This window comes from Acanthopagrus latus, chromosome 22 (genome assembly GCF_904848185.1).
Source record: "Acanthopagrus latus isolate v.2019 chromosome 22, fAcaLat1.1, whole genome shotgun sequence".
NCBI classification, from domain to species: domain Eukaryota; kingdom Metazoa; phylum Chordata; class Actinopteri; order Spariformes; family Sparidae; genus Acanthopagrus; species Acanthopagrus latus.
The window spans coordinates 15189111-15215455 of NC_051060.1; the positions used below are offsets into that span (position 1 = coordinate 15189111).

General features: G+C 43.4%; 2 protein-coding genes across 5 annotated transcripts in view; both read left to right on the forward strand.

The window, feature by feature from the left end:
• grm1a (glutamate receptor, metabotropic 1a) overlaps window positions 1-6975 on the forward strand; it is a 42877-nt gene extending 35902 nt beyond the window's left edge. For 3 of the 4 annotated variants that reach the window (XM_037086444.1, XM_037086445.1, XM_037086446.1), the window contains 2 exons: window positions 1288-2224; window positions 4483-6975. In XM_037086444.1, the coding sequence (XP_036942339.1) occupies window positions 1288-2224; window positions 4483-5275 (1730 nt within the window). In that variant the 3' untranslated portion in view covers window positions 5276-6975. The remainder of the gene's footprint in view (window positions 1-1287; window positions 2225-4482) is intronic. The other variant, XM_037086447.1, reaches the window with a different exon arrangement.
• A 1024-nt stretch (window positions 6976-7999) lies between these two features.
• Window positions 8000-24842, forward strand: rab32a (RAB32a, member RAS oncogene family). The gene is made up of 3 exons (XM_037086453.1): window positions 8000-8571; window positions 20363-20640; window positions 23644-24842. The coding sequence occupies exons 1-3, from the start codon at window positions 8358-8360 to the stop codon at window positions 23791-23793; spliced, it is 642 nt and encodes a 213-aa protein (XP_036942348.1). The 5' UTR covers window positions 8000-8357; the 3' UTR covers window positions 23794-24842.
• Window positions 24843-26345: the final 1503 nt, after the last annotated feature.

Sequence of the window (26345 nt, forward strand, 5' to 3'; positions counted from 1 at the left end):
CCTTGTCACTTGTCCCGCCTTTAATTCCATGACTTTGTGACGCTACATAGCCATGACACACATTTGTGTAATTTATGCCTCGCAGCTAATTTGGTGGGTAAGAATCGTAAAAAAAAAAAAAAAAAGTTCAGCGGCTCTGTGGTTGTTAGCAGTGCTGGCTCAGGTGTGTGCAAGCTGACCAATCAGAGAAGGCAGGATATACAGACTGGAGGAATGAAGTGAAAACTGATGTGTTTTTTGAGCAATAAAGCATGTAAACCTATTCTAGTAGTACCCCACAATTCAATGTACCTGAAAATGAGCATAATATGTCTCCTTTAAAGTGAATTGTGAATTTGGCCACAGAAAATGTACAGCAGAAGAATGAGGTTCGTTTCTGAATAATTCAAAGGTTTTCCCAGTGTTTTGATTGAACAGCAGACTGCAGGGTTTAAAGGAATAAATGATTTCAGTATTGTTTGAGAACAGATACAGATAGGTACATTTCATCTTTGTCTGTCTGTTAGCAGGCAGTTTGTGGCTGATGCCTGGGTAAGCTAAGCTCGGTGGGTGGTCAAGAGAAAACAAGCAACAGTTCACCGCAATGCACTTCAGACGCTCTCCCTTCAACTGTCACTCGGTGTGCTTTTGGCAGAAGTGCTTTTAAATAATACCTCAGCATAACAAGTGTTTTACACTTTCATGTTCCCATCAGCACCATTTTGCGCTTAAAATATCCGAGCTTCCTGCAACGACAAGTTAGGTTCAGATTCCTCACGTCTTTCGCAGGTTGGGATTGAGCAATGCAGGCCAGAAGTAGGTTTTCCTCCACACACGGCCACACTTGTGATGGCGGTGACGGTAATGCTATTAGCAGCAGCATGTAATTTATGGAGTGTTGAGCCGGGGAAGTCTATGGGTGTCAGTTTTCACCCATTAAGCTCGACAAACTTCCATCCTCTGCATGTTGGATGACAAGTGTGTAACCAGTGCATCTTAGCAGGGCTGACACACATACCCATGTGTCGGCACAGACGTGTTTGGCATGACGTGAACACGAGAGGGAAATCAGACAGAACTGGAGCTTGGGGATGTGTTTGATGACACATGCAAATGAGCTCCTGAGCAATTTTAGGCCATCGGTGGAAGACTCTGATCCCTGCTACACACCTGACTTCCCTTGTTCATTCAAATCTGTGTGCCTCTCCACGCCCCCACATCCCATTTGTTTTAATGTTCCTTTCATTCACAAAATTGCTCGAAAGCACCATCAAAAGATTAACCCGCCATCTCCTCTGCTTTTTCCAGGCTGCCAGCCCCTACCTCTAAAGTACCTTGACTGGGCAGACGTGGAATCAATAGTGGCCGTGGTCTTCTCCTGCGTGGGCATCCTGATCACCTCCTTTGTCACCTTCGTGTTCATCCAGTACCGTGATACACCTGTGGTCAAGTCCTCCAGCAGAGAGCTCTGTTATATCATCCTAGCGGGCATCTTCCTCGGCTACATCTGTCCATTCACCTTGATCGCCCGTCCTACAGTGGCCTCCTGCTACCTGCAGCGGCTCCTGGTGGGCCTTTCATCCGCCATGTGCTACTCTGCGCTGGTGACCAAAACGAACCGCATTGCCCGCATCCTGGCAGGCAGCAAGAAGAAGATCTGCACCAGGAAGCCCCGTTTCATGAGCGCCTGGGCCCAGGTGATCATCGCCTTCATGCTGATCAGTGTGCAGCTAACCCTGGAGATCACACTCATCATCCTGGAGCCTCCTGAACCCATCAAGTCCTACCCGAGCATACGGGAGGTCTACCTCATCTGTAATACCAGCAACGTAGGCATGGTGGCGCCACTGGGCTACAACGGCCTGCTAATCATGAGTTGCACCTACTATGCCTTCAAGACGCGGAACGTCCCAGCCAATTTTAATGAGGCTAAATATATTGCCTTTACAATGTACACGACCTGCATCATCTGGTTGGCCTTTGTGCCCATCTATTTTGGCTCAAACTACAAGATCATAACCACATCCTTCTCTGTCAGCCTGAGCGTGACAGTGGCACTGGGCTGCATGTTCACACCTAAGATGTACATTATCATTGCCAAACCAGAGAGGAACGTCCGAAGCGCCTTCACCACGTCCGACGTGGTGCGAATGCACGTTGGAGATGGGAAGTCCGCGGTTCCAAGTGGGAGCAACAGCTTCCTCAATATGTTCCGCCGGAAGAAGCCTGGATCTGGCAATGCCAAGTGAGTGAACTTCTACGTTGTTCATTTAGCCAAATTCTCTGTTGTTTCTTGGGGTGACTGGCTAGACTGAAAATGACAAGATGCCTAAACACTCAAACCGTACAGAGAGTAATGAAAAAAAGAAAAAATCTTTCGGCATTTTCGAGATACATGTATCACTTACTGAAAGTAACATGCAGGTGCTTACTGTTTAAAGGAGACCTATTATGCTTTTTCATTCTTTCTTTTCCTTTCCTTTTTTTCAGTGTCATTATGTTCTTGTGAATGTAAATGTAAAAGAATGTAAAAGATCTTGAAAGTTAAAAAGGCCAAAGTCCACACCTCCTCTCTCCCGCTGAAAACACTGCTCCTTAAATGCCTCGTCAGTAGTCCTGCCTTTGATTCTGCGACTTTGTGCCATCACACTATGTCACAGAGCCATACACTTGTGTTATTTATGCCAAGCCGCTATTTTGGCATGCAAGATCTGATTTAGCACAGCTCCTCTGTTGTTGTTAGCTGTGCTGGCTCAGGCATGTGTGAGCTGACCGATCAGAGCAGACTGTGTATTCATGAGGAGGGGCCTTAAAGAGACAGGAGCAGAAACAGGTCAAGGGGAAATGCAGTGCTGCAGCAACAAACCGAATGAAAACTTGTAAACCCACTCTAGTGCTAACCTAAAACACAATTAGGAACCTCAAAATGAGCATAATATGTCTCCTTTAAGGATATCGTAAGAATATTTGAGTGTTTATGCTTGGTATTAATGGTTCAATTTGAACTTCCCAGTACCCCAATTTGTTTAAACTACATTGATGCACTGATATAGAAAAAGTAAGAAGTGAACATTGATTTATATTGCACATCCCCCTCCCCCTGAGAATGAAATACTATCAATGAAATCAAGCTAAATTCAAAAGAAAACTCAAGATGGGACATTTTGCTGTCATTGATTTTAAGCTATCAGTTAAAGTTTAGTTTTTCTCACCTTGAAACTAGATTTAAGACTTGCAAATAACTTTTTTGAGATCCACAGAAGTGACACATGGACAGGTGTCTAAAGTAAGGAGTGGGAGTTAAGAGTATGAGAGTGGTCCCCAGATGTTTGCGTGTTGTCTCTCACCCTTGTTATGCAGCCTGTCTAATCTTCTAACCCGTTAACACTCTAAACTGAGCAGCGTACTGTCTGCAAAGTGTCCAGGCTGGCAAATGTTCTGGCATGGGGGTCATTCAGCTCCTTTCCTGGAGAGCTGCACTGTCAACTGAGACGCTGACTCATTTAGATATTATATACAAGCAGGGGAAAAACGTTAAGACTCTCCCCTGCCAGAAAAAATCAGTGAGCTTGCCCAAAAGTCTATAAGGTACCCTGTGGAGTTTCTGATAAATAGTAGCGCTAAAGATGAACATAGTCCACGTAAGATGCATTCTTGCAGCATGTTTTTGTGCTATTGGCCACTTGAATGATCAAATTAATGTAAGAATGGGCCAAAAAGGCATCAGAATAGACAAGAACTAGCTTAAAGCTTATATTTATATTTCTGAAAATTTGTACTGTTTGCAACACAACTATGGATTGAGATTTCTCTCAGATGTTTTTGAGTTTGTTGGGTAAAAAACAAGGCCCGTGTGGCAGGTAAAAGAATCTGACGAGTGAATGGAACCTCTTGCCTCTATCGTCCTGTCGCTCCTGAGATGTTTTTGACACTGCAGCCCGCCAGGAAGGAGATCTGCCACCCTGCTGCTTTTAGTTTATCCTGAATTAACCTCACGTTCAACTTTTCTCAGCATGACCCCCTCCCCCACCTCCCGAACTAATCACATTCAAGCCAGTACTAGCTCCTTTTTGCACTAAACTCTGTGTCCTCTTCAGGCCAGTTCTGGCGCTAACTTATTCCAAATGCATGCGTCCCATCTTATGCCCGAGTAGTTAAGACAGAAGGAAATTAGTTTTGTGGCTCCTGATTCCTTAAACCCGGTGTCTGAAGCGAATTCTAAGATCATAATGCTGTCTGCAGCACATTATGATTCATTATGTTTGTCAAGTGCCACGGTTGATAAATGTAACGCTCTTTGGAGCCCCTGATTGAACCCCCCCCCCCCCCCAGCAAAGCCTGTTAATGTCAAGTTATGTGGTTATGAAGTATTTTAACATGTGTCACAGATGTTGAAATGCTGCTGCTCTGTTTTGTTCTGTTGCTGCTGTGTTGATGTTTTTTTTTCTGCACCCTACTCCCGGTTTCCTGTGATAGTAACTTAGGTCTTTATCTCGTTTATAGTTCTAATGGCAAGTCTGTGTCATGGTCTGAATCAGGTGCAAGACACCCTCCGAGGGGGGGGAATGTGTGGCACAGACTGTCTGTGCATGTGAGGAAACAGGAAGCCGGCTTGAATCAGACGGCGGTCATCAGGCCCCTAACTAACACCCCCGACCCCCACAGTTGTGAGCCCTCCACCTGCGACCTTGGCACAGACCCCCATCTCCCCCAAGAACCGCGTGGCGCTAAGCCTCTGTACAACCTCGCCGAGGAGGACGACGAGAGCGACTCGCAGCGCCCGCTCTGGACTCCGCCTTGCTCTGGACAGACACAAGGGCCGGAGTCCGTTTTAGATAAGCCGGCTTCTCATTTGCCCTCTCACTCGAGGGGCTCGCAGGGGGCTCTGGTGGACACGCACAGCTCCCACGTCCCTGCGCAGAGTGACTACACTGCCAGGGAGGCGATCCCTGCCAGCGAGCCTCCGAGCTTGACGCCCTCTCTGCTTCCCTCGGCCCCACAAGCGGGGGCGCTGGAAGACGAGGGGTCCGAGGACGAGGATCTGGACCTCTTACACAGCTACATCTATGATGCCAAGGAGGAGGGGGAGGAGGGGGACGGGGAAGATGAGGATTTAACTCAGAGCAAGCCAGCGCTGGAGGATTCCCTCGTTCTGTCGCCCCCCTCCCCCTTCAGAGACTCCGTGTGTTCGGGGGAGTCAATGAGCAGCTCCCCCACCATGGAGTCGATGCTCGGTAGCTTGGCCTACACCTCAAACACCCTCGGAGACTACGCACACAGCTCCTCAACACTGTGAGAGCAACGCAGGCGCCGGCACGGCCGCCGTCGGCACACTTGTGCATCACACAGACATGCATTTCCACACACGAGCATACACAGACACACTGTACAACGACATTATTTACTATCATTTCAAGTTTTTAAACTTTTGTTTCTTTTTTTTTCCCGCTCTGTCATTACGCTCGCTTGTATTTATTACTCTGCTTTTATCGGTAAGGGTTCAAATGAGAACTATAAGTAGAAAAAAACAGCAGGAATCGTCCATGAGTGCTCACTTTCCTGAAGGGCTGTCGGTGCACAAAGGCTTTCTACTGCAAAAAAAGTCTAACTGGGAACAGTGCCAAATCTAGTCAGCGCTCATGCCAAATTTTTAATGAAGTAAGAAACACTGAGAATCATAATAAAGGATGTAGCTGTGGTTCTCACGGTGCAATTAAAGTGGTCTACGAGAAGCAAAACAGGAAGAGAAACACAGTAATTTGTGCATATACGTGCAGGCTAAGATAGAATAAGCGTGCAAAGCCGGCTCTGAGGACTTTAGCTCAAGTGCATTTCACGCCCGTTCTGATTAGATCACGCGCAGGTCTGTTCATGTGCGCCGCAGCTGCATCGGAAACAAACAAACAACCATTTGCTTTTTTTTCATGAATTAATTGACTTCACCTCAGCTTTCTCTCACCCAGCCTCATCGCGATTTTTAAATATTACCAAGAGATAACGAGAAAAAGTGCAGTAAGTTGGTTGATTATATTGCTTTTTGTGTGCTGAACACCACTAAACTGAGATTCTGCTGATGACTCGCGCTGTATGATATATGATATGGATATGATGTGCCAATCAAAGTTGTTATCGACCCGCATCCCTGCTTTCGTTTTTTTATTTTGGATTGAAACGTTTTCTAACCACGGAGCTGATACAGGTTAGCGTGATTGTAGGTGACTGCGATGTTGTTTGTTCAGTTTACACCCGATCATTAAACTGGAGGACAAGTTTTTACGAGCGTGGGATGTGATACTTTTTTGCTCTCCATGCCGTGTTGATGATATTTCTCATGTTTTTTTCTGGGTTTCGCTGTGTCATTGTAATGGGAAAAACACACAGTACTTGTACGAGTTCTCAAAGTTTGTAATACTGTTAAGCCATCTCTTGTTTTTCACACAGGTGGTATGTTTGTAATACTAATAAATGTTTCTATATTTAGAATGTCAACAGAAGAAAAAAACAAACAAAAAAAAGAGTTTATACATTTTGAAAGCTGTCCTCAGATCTACTTGTCCAGGAGCAGTGTGTTTCTGTTTTTTTGGGGGTAACTTTTAAGCTTAAAACTTGAGTCGGCTGTATCCTCTTGAAAATATTCAGTTGTTAAAGTAACCAATGATTAGTTGCTTCTTGTAATGAGATGATACATGTTTCGATTTTTGCTTCAACTCTTGCATTATAAACTTAAGTAGTTTACTTGAGGTTAAGTTTCTTAGTTCTTTATCTATAAGAATGCAAATTATTTCAAAGTACGAGCCTATACAGTACACAGTGCAATTGTATTGTATTTTCCAAATGTTTTAAGTCTATTATAGTGTAAGTTGTTAAATGATTTTAACCAATGTAAAAATATACAAGGGTGCCACCTGTTTAACACTGTCAACTCTAGAATGAAATAGGCCTTTTTGTTTTGGGCAAGCTGAACAACGCTGTAAAATAAAAAACTATTTATATTAAGAAGACTGATTACTGCCTATGAGAGCCTGAAGAACTGGGTTTCCATTTGGTTTGATGGCAAAAGCTCCGTTCGATGTGAGTTTAGACCAGTGTTCACACAAAGGGACCCTTGAAAGGTTGACAAGCCCTGTCAAGCAAAACAATAATGTTTTATAGTCTCCATCTGCTTTAAGATGTGTTTGCATGTTGTTACTTCACTTAAATGTTTGTGTATAACGATCCAGACCAGTGTGTGGGATTTAGCGGCATCTAGAGGTGGGGTCGCAACTTTGCAACAAATGTACGACCCCTCATGTCACCCACCAGTGTCTGGGTTACTGGCAGTGCAACTGGACGAGGTGTTATTGTGCACCCTGGGGCGGGATGTCTCCAGGCTGCCCTTGCCGCTGGTCTACCATGCAGCCTGTACTCAGGAAGCCCCGACACTCTGCATTCACAAAGTAGTCGGTGTGTTTCCTGGGGACCCTACAGCTCACAATACACCATATCAGCCATGCCACATGCGCACCACCCTTTAACACCTGACAACCACTAAAGATACAGTTAGGAAATAGCGCGCTAACTAGCTATAATTTGTCTCTTTTGTGGTGTGATTAAACAGTAAATGCATCGTTTTGTTTAGGCTGTACCAGGACCATTACGTGGTGTTGGCCATCTTCATATGAGAAAACACTGTGGGTCTTAGGTCTTGGGCACATCAGTGATGGTTATGAAGGAGGGGGCAGGTTTCACCCAGATTTATACTGCTGGTCCAGGCTTGCTTCTCTAACATTGACCCACTTGTATTAAAAAAAAAAAAAAAAGAAGAAGAACTTATTGGACAGAAATTAACACCGGACACAAAATGCCCACTTATTCAAAGCATATTTGTTGTTGTTGTTTATTTTTGACATAAATATTAGATCAAAAACATCTGTAATATGTCTGATGAGGGAATCTAACATGTATCCCCTCCTCACACTTTTCTAAATTGAACACATTTAACTTCATTTTTTTTTTTTTTTTTTAATGGTTATTAAACATTAAAAATCTGACTGGAGCCGCAGCAGCAGCACGAGGAACCCTCGAACACATATCAAGTTTCTCTCACACTTCCGGGTCCTGTGACTTATCAGGTGGTTGCTTTGCTTTGTTGAGCGGCATCAGGAGGAGGAGGAGGAGGAGGAGAAGGAGAGTTAGAAAAAGGGGGCAGACGAATGTGATCCCTGTTGCGTCTGGTCCTCTCAGCCCCTCTGACCGGTCAGCAGCAGCAGCAGCAGCAGCAGCTCCTCACAGGAAGCCTTCATGAGCGAGAAAGCAGAAGCCAACTAAAAAAAAAAAGAAAAAAAAAAAAGTTTTGTTTAAAAGAAAAAAAAAAGTTCCGTCGGTGTCGGTTGTCAAGCATGGCCGGCGGCTCGGTGTCTGAGTGCAAGGAGTACTTGTTCAAAGTGCTGGTCATCGGGGAGCTGGGCGTCGGGAAGACCAGCATCATCAAGCGCTACGTGCACCAGCTCTTCTCGCAGCACTACCGCGCGACGATCGGGGTCGACTTCGCCCTCAAGGTGATCAACTGGGATAGCAAGACGCTGGTCCGGTTACAGCTGTGGGATATCGCAGGTAAGGACAGTGTTTGTAACTTTTATTTATTTATTAATTTTTAAAGTGTTACTGTGTTACTTTTACTTTCTCCTGCTATTTTCAGTGAACACGACTGAGGTGGCTTTTCCCCCTTACGAGCAGCAGCAGAGGTAGCAGCAAAGACCGGTCCATCATGTCACGCTCGTTGTCTTCTTTCCACTTTATGATCGCTGCATCTCATAATTGTCAGAGGAATGTAGGTCACGTTGTTATTACGGAGCCAGAGCGCCGCCCACCCCCTCCACATCCACCGCCCCTCCACCACCAGAGCTCACCAGATCGGTCTTGTAACACTTCCCTCTGTGACTTCATCTTTTATTATTTAATGCTGTTTGTTCAGACTGTGATATTCCCAATGTTGATCTCTGGTATTCCTGCAAAAAAAAAAGAAAAAAAGAAAAAAAAAAAGAGATCTTCAGCAAACTTCAAGTAAACTTGGCGCCCGGCCGGCACCAACCTGAGCGATCCAGCAGCTTGTGCAAGCAAAAAAAAAAAAGAGAGAGAGAGAAAAAAAAGTCAGAAGCAGGGTAAATAAGATCTTTCTCGCATGCAATGTGTTTGTCATCTCCAGGCAACTGAAAATATCTTGGTGTAAACAGTCTTGGAGACAACCACGCGCTTGGAAAAGGGACAGGTGAGGGATGGAGGGAGCAAGCGTGCACGACTAAGAGGCAAACAAAGTTTTGAAAAGGTGTCGACCGAGCTGATGGCGCGGATCAGCTGCGGTGGAGACGGCAGGACTTGTCTTTAATCGCTGGTGTCTGTAAAAAAAAAAAAAATAACTGCTTGGTCACGCATACTGTACTACTCATTAGGCTGATTTACAAGGTGTACTTCTATGTTGGGTGCAGTGAGATCACATGGCTCCAGGGCCTGTGTGTTTGTGTGCCTGGTGTCTCTAATGTTGCTGTGTTGCTCCTTGGACATCATAATTAGAGTTGCTCCAGGAGCCTGACTTCAATGAACGAAACAGAGATGAAAATCCCATTGGGAGGTGTTTGTGGCTGAGTGGATCAAGTACGGGAGTGTCAATCAGAAAGACCGGGGGATCGTGCCTTGTTTGGAACATATTCGTATCTACTTATTTTTACGCTACGCTTCATTCATTAGCTTTTGTTTTGTTGTATTGTAGTTTACTGTCACTGCTTGGCTAGGATGAGGAAACAAAGATAACTGTATAGATTTAGGCAACAAAGACACTTTGGTCACTGGTCTCGATTCCCTCTGGACTGCATGTCAAAGTGTCCTTTGGAAAGACACTGAACCACAAACTGCTCCTGATGTGCTGGTCGGCACTTTGCATGGCAGCCACCGCCATCAGTGTGTGAATGTATGTATGAATTAGTGTATGTCGCTTTGGGCAAAAGTATCTGCTAAATGCCCTGAATGTAAATGGTTAGGCTCAGGCAGGCATGGTTGTGGGTTCAATTAGACCCTTTCACAATGTAAAGCAAGTGTTTGAATAGGTAACTTCTCTCATGTGCTCATTTTCCCCGGTCTTTATCCCAAAGTCACTAAACTATGACCGTACAAAAAATGTGACTGGTCAGGCTCATTGACGGTTCATGGAGTCATGGATCATGATGTTCCAGGAACAACACTGACTCCATTTCATGCACATGGTCGACTTTTTCTTACACTCTTGGCGAAGGCGTCATTTGAATCGTGACCCTTTACAAATTGTGTGGCCTGTTCAGTCAGCAACAGTCACGGTACCTCCGAGAAGTTGGCATTTGTGTGTGGCCATATATTGTCTGTGTGTACATATATTATTTACATTGTTCAGGAAGCTACAAAGCATCTAGTGCTGCAACTTGCAATAATAGATTTTCCTAAAAATATTCATGATGGTTTGAAATCCACAATGTGCAAGTGATTTCAGACGACCATGGAGAACAGGGTTTGTTTCTAGCACATGTTGTTCCAACAGTGTTGGCCAAAAGTGGCTGGTGGTTACTGGCCCTCGCGGTAAAGTGTTTTATTGCCTTAGTGCCTGTAAGGGTTAGATTCTGCCTCGGGAGTCAGCCACTGTGGGCCATATACGTTGTATGAACATGAGCTCGGATTAAAAGGACACATTCAGGTTCTTTCACGTCTGCCTTTTAAAAAGTCTCATCCCTGTACTGCCCTGCCGTTAGATATGTTCTATTCATACGTTCGGACGCTGCCTCGGCTGTGCTGGTCCTCTCTCTCCCTCAATCAAACAAACCTCATATGCTGAGACAGATCAGGACAGATGGTTAGAAGACTGCTGTTTTTATATTTCTTCCATCGCTTACAGCGGTGACAGAAACAGAGAGGACAGTTGTGTGTGTGTGTGTGTGTCAGGGAGGGAAGGGGAGGGTTCTGTCTGAAACTGATTGGCAGTGTTGTCCGCGTTCCCCGCTGTCACTCGGTCCCTGGCAGCACAAGCTCAGTGTGCTGGGGCATCTGTGACTGAGTGCCAGGGAAGGCCGTCTGCCTGTCACAGCCAGACAGCACTCGATCAGAAGATCTGTGAGGGTAAATAAAACACTGACATACACACACACACACACACACACACACACACACACACACTTAGACTGATATCATTCATAGAGACAAGTGAGCACGCTTGCACATATTGGGGGTGGAAAGGGAAACGCTTCCACGTGCACGCGCTCTGACCAGAAAGAGAGAGTTTGAGGTTAGATGACAGATACCCAAACCTCCTTATTCACACCTACACCAAAGCCTGGCCCGAGGACACCCAGAGGATAAAATAAGTAGCGAGATGTGGGCGAAAGAGTGAAAGCTGGAGGTATATTTGCCAAGTCATTAAGACCAGCCATTAAGCCATTTAATCGTGCAGAAAAGAAGGAGGAATTATCCTGGCAATACCAAGAGCAACTTCAGAGTTGCTTTCGTCTCTTTTTCCCAACCTTTAATAATAATTACAGTCTTGGAGGAATGATAGTAATCAGAGGCTTGTACAAGATGGGGGCACCATGGAAGCTGGCGTGAAACTTCTCCCACCCCCTTCTCACCCAGAATTGCTACTCTCTCCTGGATATGTCTAAGCCAGTGGACAGGATGATTACCCCCGTGGCATATAGTATAAAAAGCTTGTACCTTGTAGGATCAGACGTCTCCCCATAGGAGCAGGGCTGCACGTTAACAAGGACGTATGGAGTGGTTTCCATCACAGAGCTGGCTCACAATCTTATCAGGCGAACCCAGTTGTACGTTAACCATTGACTTTTCCATGATAAACACCTCTTGGTCTCAAACACAGCCATTTTCAGCTTCAGAAGTTCAAGAATTTCTTTCCAAGTGAAACACTGGATACTTTAGCCCTTCAAGGCCTCTGAAAATCCCTTTTAATTGGAACCATTCATACCCCATGTTCATATTATAACCTGTGACGAGGTAGTACAGGTAGACATGGGTTGTGTTTTTCGGGGTCATTACTGAAAATGTTGGAAAAAGAGCTGAATTAAATCAATTGTCAACTAATCCGTTAATTGTTTGGTCTATGAATAGACAGAAAAAAAGTGACAAATTCCCAATCACGCTCGCTTAAGGCTCAAAACGACGTCTTCGTGCTGACAATCAAAAACCTAATAATATTCAATTTGCGCTCACTTAAGACAAACACCATATCCTCCCAAATGAGAAATCAAAACCCAGTTACGTTTGCTCGAACAATTAACTTCAGCGATTACTTGACTCTCTAATTTCCAGTCAGTCATCTAATTGATGTTTCTGCTAATTGTTTCAGCTCTATTTGGGAGCAAGTGAGCAATGCCTAATCGCCGGTAAGCAATTCAGCGCAGCTCAGAAAGTAGAGTGGTGCACACCAAAGGTGACACCGAGACCTTTTCAAGCGCGCAGAGTGACAAGCAGGTGGCACCACTGATGATGAGGGAGCAGAGGTTAATGCCTGTAAAGAGCAGAGCGTGAGCATAGAACACGCAATATACAGACAGGTGACGAATTCAATAAAAAGTGTCTTAGTGAGTGAGAGCTTCTGAAAGAACAGTCTCTCCTGTGATGATGACTTCACTATAAAATCTCCAAGATAAGGGGACTAAAAAAAATGTAGCATATACATACTTTTCATATTGGATTTGTTGTTTCTCCACGCATTTATCTTGTTTTTTTTTAAAAAATTTTTATTCAAATCCGACATGAATGAACTTTAACAATACTGTTGTTTGTTAGTAAGGATGTAAGAAAATATCTTCAAATTTGAGTATTGCTGTAAAGTTTTGTGATATTTATTCTCCAAACAATGGCATAGAGTTAGGGTTAGGGGTTAGGGCCAAGTTGCATTGTGGGTGATGTAGGCACCACGTTTTAAGAAGCAGCCCACTGGTTGAGCGTTAAAACAAAAAGATCAAAATCCATACAGGGGACCAGAGGTGTCGTCCGATTTTATTCCATGCATTTATTCCTCCTATTCAAACCTGGTGCCTATGATACCCACAATGCAACTTAGCCACTGACTGACATCTCTGGAGGCAGTTTATCAGATTGCATGCAGCTTCCTCTGGTGCAACAAAAGGCTTCATTCTCCTTTTTTTGTCTACATATGCTATACTTCTCCCCAAGACCTGTAAACACACTTTGAGTAAATACTGTTTACGTGCAAATTTTGTTTTGGCAGTGGTTTATTTTGTCGACAGTTAGATATCAGGGTTGTAATCACAGGGACTACTGTATCACTCAAATATACTCAAGTTAAATGTATGTGTGGGAAACACTGTATCTTCTACATTTACAGTATTGCAAAATATTGAATCATAACCTGTATATCATGATCTGAATGGTCACCAGACTTTAATGCACAGCCCTATAGTTGTCAGTAATTTACGGTAACATTCGCTACCAATAATGATTAAGACCTTGAAACATTTCCCCCCCTGTTCTGGATTATCAAAGCGATTCCAAAAGACTCTATGTAAATGATTAGTTGTACTGCGTCACATGTAATAACTTACTTAATTCTACTTAATTTTCTACAACAAATGTTATCGTTCTCAGCTAGATTCCTGCAGCCTTGTGCCAAGGCTTTACATTGATCAGCTGCCGCAAACCCTTCAGTCGATGGTGAGGGCGAAACGAGGGTGAAACGCGTATTAGAGGCAGTTAAGATTGTGTTGGGCGCTGAGGGCTGTAGTAAGCTGTAGTAAGTCACCTCTCACATGCTGCACAGTGGAATTTGAACATGCCGGTCATGTGTTTTTTTTTTCACGGCCTCTCTTTTAAAACTCGTGCTGAAGACTACCTTGGTGACTGCACCCTGTGTTGTCTTTTTTTTATTTATTTTTTTTTATGTCAGCTGTTGGGCGGGCGTGCGGGGAAGTTTCACAGCCAGTTGCCTCCTAACAACAGACGGAGACTGCTGCTGTTGCTACTGCCGTGTCTGGCTTGGACAGTTTCTATGGTAACCCGCCCACAGGATAGCAATATGTACGACCGTAGAGGAAACTGGGGTTGCTAGGGCTATGGATAATGATGAGACTTTTTTCTTTTTCTTTCTGTTTCTCCCACACAACAGAGATGATACAGTGGCTCCAACCGAAACCATTGCTCTTTCATCAAGTAGTTCTATAACCCCAGCGTTTCTGAGGATTTCACGCGTTCGCGCAGAATGCAACCGGCAGTCATCAGCGCGGCGGACTGAACTTAAATGTCCTTGTTTTAAAAGCCTTTGGAATTCCGCAGCAGTTCACCGTGTCCCTTTCTTACAAACTGATCCAGGAGCAGTTCTCTCTAGTTTGCAGGCATGTGGAGTGTTTGAGGCAGCAGCACACGTCTTTGTTCCCCCCCCGTGGTCTCATGCTCCTCCGTGGCATTCGGTGTGTGTAAATACTGGCATTGTTCATACAGCTCATGCCTCTCCAGTCTTGATTGAGTAAGCGGCGTATGACACGTGTTAATGTTTCAAGGATTAAGAAGGGCGCATACCAAATTAGTTATGGAAGAAGAACGAAAAACACGCCAGAAAAGTATGAATGCTGTTTAATTCATGTTTACTAATAGAGCACCTTTTTATTGACCTGGATCATCGATAGAGAAGCTTCCCACACAGATCCGTGACCCCCCGACCTCTGCTGTGATCCCAAAGACAAACTTTTAAAAGAGACGCAACCAGCTCGCTAATTAGAGCAGGGAGGCCAACAGAAACCTGGAGTGAAGATGGACAGAGGAATAGTTGGACTAGAATTACTGATCACCGCCAATTATTTGCAAAAATGCACATCCAAAACGGTAGGAATCTATATGTTGAAAATAGACAGAGCAAAATATAGATCGCGTCAATGAATTTGCCATGTTTGGCCATTAAATACCATTTAAGCATAAATCTGGCAGTAGGTAGGAAATTAATGTGTAACTGTTTTGTTAATTATAAATTGGCTGGTCCTAGTTTTTGGATTTTGGGGTTAGAGTTGAGGACTGTTTAGTCTTTGGGTGATTTAAGGGGTCTTTCGCTTTCTTCAGACAGGTCAAACACAAGATGGATTATTTGATTGATGCAGAAAATAAACTGGCAGATGAACGGATCACAGCCAATCGTGTATTTTTCTCGAATGCTGGGATGATGTAATGCTGCAGTATCCTATGTTGCAATTTCCATATCGATCATTTATCTGACAGTTGAAAATTTCAACACTTCCTGCCCTGATCTGATCAGAGACTGAAGATATGACGGTCGGTGAAAGTCTGAAGGGACAACTAGCAGTTTTTTTAAAACGTTAAACATCATGTTAGATAATTAAGATATCAGCCAATATTACCATTCAACCACTTCCTAGCTAACATTGCCCTGTGATGGCATCCATTACATTTTCACTTCCAGGTTTAAATCAATGAGTCAAACATGTGTGTTTATATTTTAGACTTAATTCATCGTATCTTGTAACGTGCGTCAAATGTTCAGGTTGGCTACAGTGGGAAGTGGTTGTTAAGGTTAGCCATCGTGAAACGGAAACAAACAGGTTGACATAAGGCCTGCTGTCCCTCCGAACTTGCATTATCTGTCATCTTCTCAGTTGCCGATCAACCAAGAGGCGGTTAAGTGAGAACAAATTGCCAGATTCTCTACGTTTAGACGACTTTCACAATCTATAACTCACAGCAGTGTGACGTTTCTGTTTGTCACCCTGAGTGTCAGAGGAAATTGGTCGCCATGTGGATAGGGTCTACAAGACGCAGCATCACTTTGGGTGACTTTGGTGAACATGGACACTGTTGTTTGAGTAACCACAGATAATTTGTCTTTGTGCGAAATTAATGTTGCTTTTTGTCTTTCCATGGGCTTTGTCATCAGATACATGAACCTAGAATATCAACGGCCTTGCCCTTGAATGACCAACAACATGATGCGTCATTCATTAAAGAGAGAAGTTGCTTTTACTCAACAAAGAAAACAGGAATTGCGCGGAACGTGCCTGCCGTGTTTGTTCATCAGCAGGAGTTAGTTCAGTAAATGCAGAAGAATGATTATCAGTGCTTACTTATGTGACTCGAAAGGTCAGGCATCGGGGGATTTGCTGTCATTTAAAGTTAGTGAACCACGGCACCCTTATCAATACCCAGATAACTCATTACAGCCTAAAACAGTCAGATGTCCATGTGTGCAGCGGCAATCGGTTATATTGATCGAGGCAAGTCTTTTTCCTTCCAGCCACTTCTCTCCCGGGAGGAGTGAGGTTAACACCCGCGACCGGCTGTGCGCTCACACATCGACCCAGCAGGAGTGAGCAGAACGTGTCGGAAAATCAAGCGGTGAATGTAGACAATGACACGCTGTCAAGGCCTCGCCAGCGCTCGTGTCCTCGGTGCCTGGAGCACATGAATGATCGTACTTATTCTCGATATTAATTTGATTATTCAGAACAAGAGTCAGAAGATATGAGTTATATGAATTATACTGACTGCATACGCATGCTTTTGTTTGGGCAGGTCAGCGTGTGCTTACAAAACCTGTTCCTTGTCCAGGTCGAGCAGGCAGAAATGAACATTTCAGTCATTGTGCCTGTCCTTGGTAAACTGTGTCCTTTAGCAGCACTTTGAGAAGGTTCTGCCTCTATTGTACAGCTTGCTTCTGTTGTCAGTGCCGCTCAGTGTCTCAATTGTGGGTAAACGTTGTGTTGGGCTCGGTCGGACCTTGCAGTTTAATTAAAAAAAAGCAGACACTGGCATTGGACGGGTGAGTTCTGCAAGGCCTGGATAAAAAAACGAAAAGCCTTATTTCAGTCCATCGGCTCTTTATCCCACTGTGTCGTGTCTCTGGTGAATTCACCTGGGGTTACATCAGCTAAAATTAGACTCTCAATTATGAGCAATTACTGTCGGGCCTGTGGGCCCCACAGTGTATTCGCTCTCTAGCTCACACCCGCACCGCACCACTCCAGTTCCTGGCGTGGTTGGGTAAGTACCCACAGTATAGCGAAAGTATGCAGAGAGAAGCTGTGCTCACACTTCCTCCATCCTTTTTCCTCAGTTCATTTTCTATATTGTAACTCGGCTCTAGTGGTGGCCGGTTTCCCGTCTGATACACTGTACAATTACACTTGCCCCTGTAGGCTTTCTGAAATTGGAGCGGCGTGGCAAAGATGTGCCAAATCCGTCAAAGTACGGGAAACCTGATGTAATAGCAGAGGCTGAATTTAAAAAAAGAAGTTGAATGAGCAGGTGTGTTTGAAGGTTCCAGTTTGTAGGATTTAGAGGGATCTATCAGGAGAAATAGATTGTAATATTCATAATTATGCATTCATTGGTGTGAAATCGCCTGAATCTAAGAACTGTTATTTTTTCATTATGAGTCTTTATCTACAGAGTAAGCTGTTCCTCCTCAATGTAGGTTTTTTTTTTTTTTTTTTGCTGCTCAGGTTTAGGATGGTGAGTCACAGTATACAGTATGATGTGGCATCTGCAACAGGATCCATACTGTGTGTTTTTATATGAGGCAAGGTCATGAGTTTTAGACTGGTGTTATAATTTTTCAGTTTCGTCTACAGGACATTTGTAGCTACATAAAAATAAAAATGTGCAACTAAATGCTTCATACTCAAATATGTTTATGTGCAGCTTGAAGGGGCCACAACTTTAATTTCATTGTGCGACCTTACGCACTGTTTTGTCAGGCTGTCTGTCCGTGCCTCCGTCTGGCGCTTGTCCCACTCTTGTGAATGCGGCAGTATCTCAAGAATGCCTTGAGGGAATTTCCTCAGATTTGGCACAAACGTCTACTTGGACTGGAGGAAAGGACTGATTAGATTTTTCGTTAGTCAAAGGTCACTGTGAACTCACAAAACTCTCACATTTTTGGCCACCACTTCACAATTCATGTCATGAGCACAAACACAATCGTAAAATTGGATGACATTTTTCATTTACAAGGTCAAAGATCAACTTACCTGTGACAGCGTAACATTCTGCAGAAATATTACAATTCTATATTACATTGTCTTTTTATCAGCCTCTTAACCAGGCAATTGCATCTTAGTGAAGTTTTTAACTTTTTTCCCTGAAGGGTTGAGTCTTTTTTGTTTTGTTTTACTTTCATTTTTAGTTTTACTATCACAACCCTGATATGAAGGGAAAAAAAACCATTGCTGCTCCCAAACGAAAGTCAGACCAACCCCTGCGGCTCCATCCAACTTTTAAAGTAAAAGTGCTTTTTATTGTATCTGGACAAACTTCTGTGAACACAGAACAGAAGCTGTTTTAACCTTGGGCTCCTGGTATAAAAGTGATTAACACTTTTCCTTTTTTTTTTGCTTGCAACCCAGAATATCTTAGTCACAGATAATGATCACGGCTGCTGCCTGCTCATGCTTGTGCTCTGTTCCCGCAGCTGCAGGCGGCATCGACACACCTAACCTTGTCTTGACGTGCAGTAAAAGAGGAAACTCCAGAGCCAAGTCACACAGGGACATAACAACTGATATGTTTTGGTTTCATTTTTAGTTTAGTTTCGACTGATATGCATACCACAGGGGGGTTATTACAGGACAAATCTGGCGATGGGCTGGGATTTTCTTGTTATGAACTCATTCCAAAACCAACAGTGAATTAATTTCATGTAATGGGAATGTTGCTGGACAGTACAGCGTGCAGCTGTTCAAGGACACAAGTTAATCTCCTTTTAAATTGAAAGTATGTTCGTGATCTTTCTCCAAGACGTGCTGGGGAAGTTTGGAGGTATTGAGAGAGAGAGAGAGACAGAGACAGAGACAGAGAGATGGGTTACCACGTTGTTGCTTTTGGCCTTTTCACAGGACTTCTTGACAACATGGCCTTTTACTGTCAGCCCAAATCTGTTTTTTTTTGGCTCCTCCAGATTGTACACAGATTGACTTCAGTGAGTCTAGAAAGCAAAAAGTCCAGAGTGACGCAAGTGCTGATAGGCTGGTGATGTTTGGATACGCAAATGGAAGCAATTCTCATCGACTGCAGTCTTAACAGAGCCTGAGAAAGGAACAGAAAATGGCCAACCCTTATTGTTAAAATTTAGGGCTTTTGTTTCTGAGAAAACTGTAAAAAAACAAAAAAACAAAACAAAACAAAAACATAAGTCACTGTACCACAGGAGCTGCACAACAGCACAGGGAGGTTTAATGCTGAAGATAATTGTGAAGGGCCACACTCCTTCATGAATTACAAATGCAAATTAAGCGATTTGAAGCGGAAATCAAGGGACTAATTGGAGAAGTATACTTGAAAGTGTGACGTCAGTCGAGTGTTACCAGAGATGCTTTTCTCCAGTTGAGCTGCTGAGTGTAGATTCACTTCCCCCCACCCACCACCACCACCACCAATGAGGTACTGTGCTGCACGCCTCACTGCACACTTGCGCTAAGGTGAAGTGGGCAGACTCGAAGGAATTACTTCTCGTCTGTTTCCTCTTTTGGGTTTAATTTTGATTGTGCTAACTGAAAATTTAATTTTTGTTACAGTTAACGAATGTTAGAGCTGTCTGCAGTCATTTTCCAATCAGGCGCTGGCATCTAAGAAACTACAAAATAATCTGTTCTCTGGCTGGTTGGTGTGATGTGATTCCAGTCAGTCGATTTAAACGCGGTGCCTGACCCAATGTTCCAACTCAAAAGCGATAGTATTTAACAACCTGGATATGAAGCTCAACAAACAACTGTTTTTTTCCAGAATTGCTGCTACCTTTTTTTTTAAAGGGGGACTTTTTAACTTGGCGCAACTGCTTTACATGCACAGTAACCTTTGTAACACTGTAGGGAGCATAAAAAGGCCAAAGTCCACCAACAGTAGCTCCTCTCTCCCACTGGAAACACTGCTCCTGAGAAAATTAACTTGAAAATGAACACAATATGTCCACCCTTTTAAGAGAAGTATAAAACAAACCCTACAAGTGGTAGAGCTGTGTTAAAGAAGAAGCCCTCCCATGCTGACAGTGACGCCCATATCCTGCTGGTAAATCCCCTTGATTTTGTGAAAAATTACTTCAGATCTTCTCAGAGAATGACTTAAAAGAATGGGCTTATTATTGGCCAATTACTGTCTGAATAATACTGAATAAGAAACTCAGAACATCCTTCTCATTGGCCATTTTTTGACCACATTTACAGTGGGAAAATTGTTAAAAGAATCAATGTATCACCATTTACTGCGACAGCGATTGGGGCAAGACATTTGGTTTTATCCTTGAGAGACTGTTGATGTTCAATCACATCTGCTTTTGAAGGACTCACTACATCCCAGCTATTAGCTGCTTTGTTGATAATTCAAATATCCCACTGAATTCTTTTTCCCCATCCCCTAGGTCAGGAGCGATTTGGGAACATGACGCGGGTGTACTACAAAGAGGCCGTGGGGGCCTTCGTGGTGTTCGACGTGACGAGGGGCTCCACGTTCGAGGCGGTGTCCAAGTGGAAGCACGACCTGGACAGCAAGGTGAAGCTGGCCAATGGCAACCCCATCCCCTCGGTGCTGCTCGCCAATAAGTGCGACCAGAAGAAAGACAGCTCCAACAACACAGCCCTAATGGACAATTTCTGCAAAGAGACCGGCTTTCTAGGCTGGTTTGAAACCTCGGCTAAGGTGAGAGGTCCGAATGTTAGATGGAGAAGCTCTTAGTCGCACATAGAGTATGCATAGAATTGATCCGTGCGCTTTTTACACACCTTCCTATCTATATGTTTGACACGCTTCTTTTTTTTTCAATATTTTCCACTGTCTTATGTTTTATTTCTGGCGAAACTGAAAAACTAGCATCGAGCAGCATGAAATTACCAACGTTAGCGCGCATATTAATGCTGGCTGAGATATGTTGCATCTAGGGGGGGATACATATTTCCATTTAAAGCTCCCAAAGTCATGGTCCAAACATGACTAGTATTGGCTCCAAATCTTATTTAATGCATGAAACGTGACTCACGCTCGTGGCAAATTCACTGTGATATGGGCTTTTGAAATGCCCGCATTGGCCGAGTCAAAATAAGAGCAGCAGCCAGACTTTTTTGTGAAGACGTTTAGCCCTTTTGACTGAATGGCTTCTTCACTGCTCACTGCAGACAGGAAGTCCTGCGGGGAAGCATGGTCCCTTCTGAATGGCGTAATCACACTGGTTACACTGTGGGGATTGTGAAATAGTTGCATGTACCATTTTTTTTTTTTTTTTTTTGGGCTGAAACACTTGCGTACTCGCTCAACAGTTGTTCACATTAACACTTTTGATCCAAGATTCAGTTTCAAGTACGGCAGTTTGTAAAGATAAAGGGATGACAATGAGAGCACTGATGTTTCTCAAGTCTTTAACTAATGATAATAAGGAAATTTGTGACAATCAAGTTCTTTCCGAATCCTGCTGTCGTGGCCATTCATGCATAACATCTTCGGATGTTTATCTCTCCAGCCAGTGGAAAGACGTGTCAGACAGCTGGTGTGATAAGGGTATCACGTGATGTTGATTGATGTCACAGCCCAGAGCTGTGAGGATTAGAGGGGCAGGGCTCGTGAGATAATGTTCTGTTGTGTTTTTTTTCCTCAACTTTGTTAGAGGTTTGGTTTCACTGAATTTGTGTGTTTAATGTTAAAAAAAAACGCGTCAGTTTTTTTTAGCGCCTGTCTCTTTAAGGGTCCCCCCTCTGCTCTGATTGGTCGGCTCACACAGGCCTAACCCAGCACCGCTTACAACAACAGAGCAGCTGTCTTAAATCAGTTGTTAAATGCCAAACTAGCCACTAGGCTGAAATTATGTAAAGGTGTGACATGGTGACATAGCATGATGTCACAAAGTCACAGAATCAAAGGTGAGAATAAAAATAAAACTAAGATCAAACTAGGCGAGGCTGGTTTGGTGGCCAACTCAAGGTTGCGTTTTCTGATGTCCTGGGAACTCAACAAATAACTTTTGACATGTGTATTTACAGACACCGACAAGTCCTGCGTAGTATCAAACGTAAAATGGTATCGATGTTGTTATATTTTGGGATCGTCATTCCTGATTCGAAGCAGTGCTTTAATGTTGTAGTTTGTACTTTGTTTAGTTTAATCTGTAAAATGTTTCACTTTCAACTGATTTGTTTGTGACCTGAAAAATGTCTGAGCCGTGAAACACAAGTACATTATTTCCCCCTGACATACAGTGAAGTGGAACTAAGTAAAAAGCCACTATTCAACTATGAGTGCCACAAAATTGTTCAGTGCCTCGGTAAATCTACCTGCTTCCCACAGCCGGTGTTGCGAGGCTTGTTGTGTCTGAAGAAGTGAAAACTGACTGATCAGCAGGTAACTGGTGTGAGAGCATGGGACCGACGCACATAAAGAGCTGCCAGTCGTCTGCATGTGCTAGCTCATGGTTTCGGATCATGCTTTGTAGTTTCTGTCTTGACAAGTGCTTTAATGACAGAAAGTCACATGTTCATTCCTTAACTATGAGCTGTCTCCCTCGTCTCCTTTTCCCACTGCCTTTCTTTCTGTTCTTGACGTGCTTTTGAGAGCGTTTTTATATGTCAATAAGCGAAAAGACAAGCCTCTAGGTTTGGCGGCCAGAGTAAACTTTATTGATTCATTCTAAATAACCTTAGGCCGTGCAGCTGGGTCACGTGCTGTGTCATGTGAAGTGTGTGTGTGTGTGTGTGTGTGTGTGTGTGTGTGTGTGTGTGTGTGTGTGTGGGTGGGTGGGTGTGTATTGAAAGCCTTCTTGTATATTCCCTTTCCGTGAGAGCTTTTGTCTTGTGTGCCTGTCACGCTGGTATTTAACTCGACCAACGTGTTGTCGGTGACTTTGCTTTCTGTTTCTATGTCGACACATTGCGCTGCAGTTTGTGCTTCCCAAAAGTTGAGACTCGATCACGATGAGACGGCATTGTTTCTTTGTGATGTTTGGTCGCTTTGGTGATTTGCTCTGGCCCCACACTCAATGGAAAAAAGAAACACAAGCGTTTAAAGGTTGGGGAGATGGGACTCATAATAGCTCATCTGATTGCCGTCACATGCACTTTGGATTAATCATGAAAACTCAGATTATGGCAGTACATTTGTATGTGTGAATAGAATACTTGGCTGCTTTTTGACAGATTTTTAAATATTTTCTTAAATACCAAGCCATTAGAATGTCAGTGGTAATGTAGCTCTTGACTTTTGCAACCTAGACATTTTCTGTTGAACAAGTAATTTCCAATAAAACCCCCATTTTTGCTTTTAAATGCACCTAAGCTCTATTTTTGATGTGTGGTAAACATCCTTGTCACTGTAGTGTGAAGAAATTCCATTAATATTCATTAGCTCTTCAACCCATGGGATGACAGCTTTTGGCCACGGTGTGAAGGACAAAAGGTAAATGGCGGGTTTTACCTCGTCTCTGCTTGCCTCAGGCTGGCTTTCCAATAACCACCTCTGTCTCCCAGCTGCTGCTTCTAAAAAGGCGTCATATAAAGTGTTTCAGTGGACGTCCAAAACTCTGAGTCGAAGCATTAAAGCTAAGAGAGGAAATTGACATCATTGATTGAGCTTATTGGTTCAGTCCTTTGAGGAGAAAAAGGACATGTGTAAATGTACAATAAGTATCACAAGTGTGATGTACTTTCTTCTCTTTCCCAGGACAACATCAACGTGGACGAGGCGGCACGCTTCCTGGTAGAGAGCATCTTGGCCAACGACAAAGGTTTGCCGTACGAGGAGAGCAATGGAGACCGGATCAAACTGGACCAGGAGACTGTGGCCGCTGAAAGCAAGTCGGGCTGCTGCTAACACTCAGTTCATTTGTAATTTTGCCATTCGCCCTGCCTTCGGCCAGCTCCAAAACCCTTTCACCCAGGTCGTGTTTCTCAGCCTTCTACTGCAGCCTCTCGGAGGGATATGTATTTTTTTTTCTTTTTTGAATCTTCAAAGCCCCAGGATCTTCTCCTCTCTGCACTGATGCCCGTTCGACCTACACATCCAAGTTCCTCTTCTCTGTCCTTAAGCCAGAATAGAAGCCTAGTTTTATTGGTATGTTCTTTGTGTGTGTTGCATTTCCCCGATTGTGTATGAACTCCACCCAGCCCTCCACACCTGAACCCTGCTGCCACTGAAGTCCTGGACTGAACCATGGCGCAAGAAGTGGTGCGACTAAACTGAAAGTTGAAAAACACAACCCGTAGCCTGTTGATTTCTGTCACCCTGGTCTACTCTCTCCTCAGTTTCCTTGTCGGTTCAGTATTACTGAAGTTGTTCCTTAACATTTTTTACAGAAAAATCATGTGTGTGTATCAGGCCGTTCTTTAGACTAACATGTAAAAAAAAAGGATGCAGAGATAACGAGATAAGCAAATGTTATCTATTCTCATATTGGTGTCATAAGCTGTCGTCTGTCTGCCATATTCTCTCTGAAATAATGTGCCATATTACAGTTCTTACTTGGTGTGTCAATTAGAGGTGGACTTTTTTGGTTCTCTCACACGTTTTCAAGGACTGACGATACAGTATTTTCAGAAAAAAAACGTATAATGGTACTATATCAGACTCTGAGAACTGTCTGCTCTGTTGTCTTCTCGTCTGTATAAAAAGTTAGATCTGATTCACTTGATGTATTTTTTTTTTCTAACATGTTGGGTTGTGCATTATACAACCGGTGAGTTGTCTTAAGAACAGAATCTGACGGACTACACTCTCTTGTACATAGGGGATGATATAAAACTATTAAAAGTATTCACATTAAATAAAAAAAAGGATATTTTTAACATGGAGTGGAGATTAAGTTTTCATGTGAAAATACTTTAAAATCTATGAGACCAAAATAGAATAAACATTTTAACAGATTTGTGTCACCTACTCGTGATTAGACTGTCTGATTAAATATATTTATGTAATGATTAAATGTGTTTATATTATGTATTGTAAGGTAATGTTATAACAAATCACTGGAGCAATGATGGCAACTACTTAAAGCATAGAATTTGGTTTGAAATACAGTGTAAATATTTTGTTTCTGTTTGGATTTTATGGTTTATTTTCCCACATGCCTGATCAGCTGATACATTTCAGGTTTTTTACTAAGTCGTAGACCTGTTGGATCAAGTCTACTGAGCTGGAATTATGTGAAACATGAACACATTTCTCATGAGTGTACTGAACAAGCAGCAATGCTCAGTATTGCCATGCTATAGCTGCGTTCACGGGATGGCCATTTTTTCCCCTGACATTGTATTCAGTTCTGGAAGCTCAAGTGTTGTGGTTGAAAGTTGTGATAATGTAAAGTGTGGAGGGACATCGGGCCATATATCGTAGTCAAACAATATATTTGATAACCCGTTAACCTCCGTAACCAACATTAGCATCCAGCCACTTCCTAGCTAAAAACGGAGTGTGTGCGAGGGCAGGCGGTCATGTGGCGCGGCACTTGGAAGCCAAAACCGTTCTGGGCTGAAAACTACTTGCAGATACATGTTACACAAAACGATAGGAAGAGCGTCAAAATAATTCAAAAATACTAACACACATCTTGGAGGCATTTATTAAGCCTTGAGGCGAAACACACTGGATAAAAACAAACGCAAATGTTAGCTAGGAAGTGGTCGAACCTTGATGTTAGCTAGTGGGTTACCAAATGTGTCGTTTTACCATGAAATGCAGCCCTCCAGATTTACACCATCCATCATCTTTTCAGTTGTTGATGAAATGCAAATAATTTGTCAGAAGCCTGTTTATACAATCTACAACCTGTAGCATAGCACCTTAGCATTATACCACCATTTGAGCCTCCTGTCCTGAAGGCGATGTCAGAGGACAGTGGTGGCCATGTGAATAGGGTCTGTAGCGACTTACTCTGAGTGGACTTCAATGATTGACTTTGAAAACAAGCCTAAATCTGAGTCGGACAATTTTTACAGTCAAAATTACACACACTGTATTTACATGAAAGGTCTGAGAAAAATTATTTTCCTCCAAGAAACTTATGGCACGAATGATGAGATAAAGCTGTATGTGCAAACAGTAGGCCTGGGACTGTGTGTGTGTGTGTGTGTGTGTGTCAGAGAGAGAGAGAGAGAGAAGGAGCACACCATGTGACTCCACTCAAGAAACAGTGTGTGATAGTCATCAGACTCTTTGCTCTCAACAATGCAGCTTGGGCTCTTGCACACACCTAATTGTAACCAGGGCAGAAATGCAACGGAGGCGTGCCAACAGTGTTGTGCTCAAGCATTACAGCAGCTCTCATTCAGTGCCACATTGTGCTGCAATCCCCACCACGTCAGTAAAGTGTCTCAGCATGCTTTTCATAGAGAAAGTTGAAACTATGACGGCATATGATGTCACTTGCT

Coding starts and splice junctions, on each gene's coding strand:
- rab32a (XM_037086453.1), top strand. CDS start 8,358: ATGGCCGGCGGCTCGGTGTCTGAGTGCAAGGAGTACTTGTTCAAAGTG. Junction 8,572..20,362: donor ACAGCTGTGGGATATCGCAG/GTAAGGACAGTG, acceptor CCCATCCCCTAG/GTCAGGAGCGATTTGGGAAC. Junction 20,641..23,643: donor GGTTTGAAACCTCGGCTAAG/GTGAGAGGTCCG, acceptor TCTCTTTCCCAG/GACAACATCAACGTGGACGA.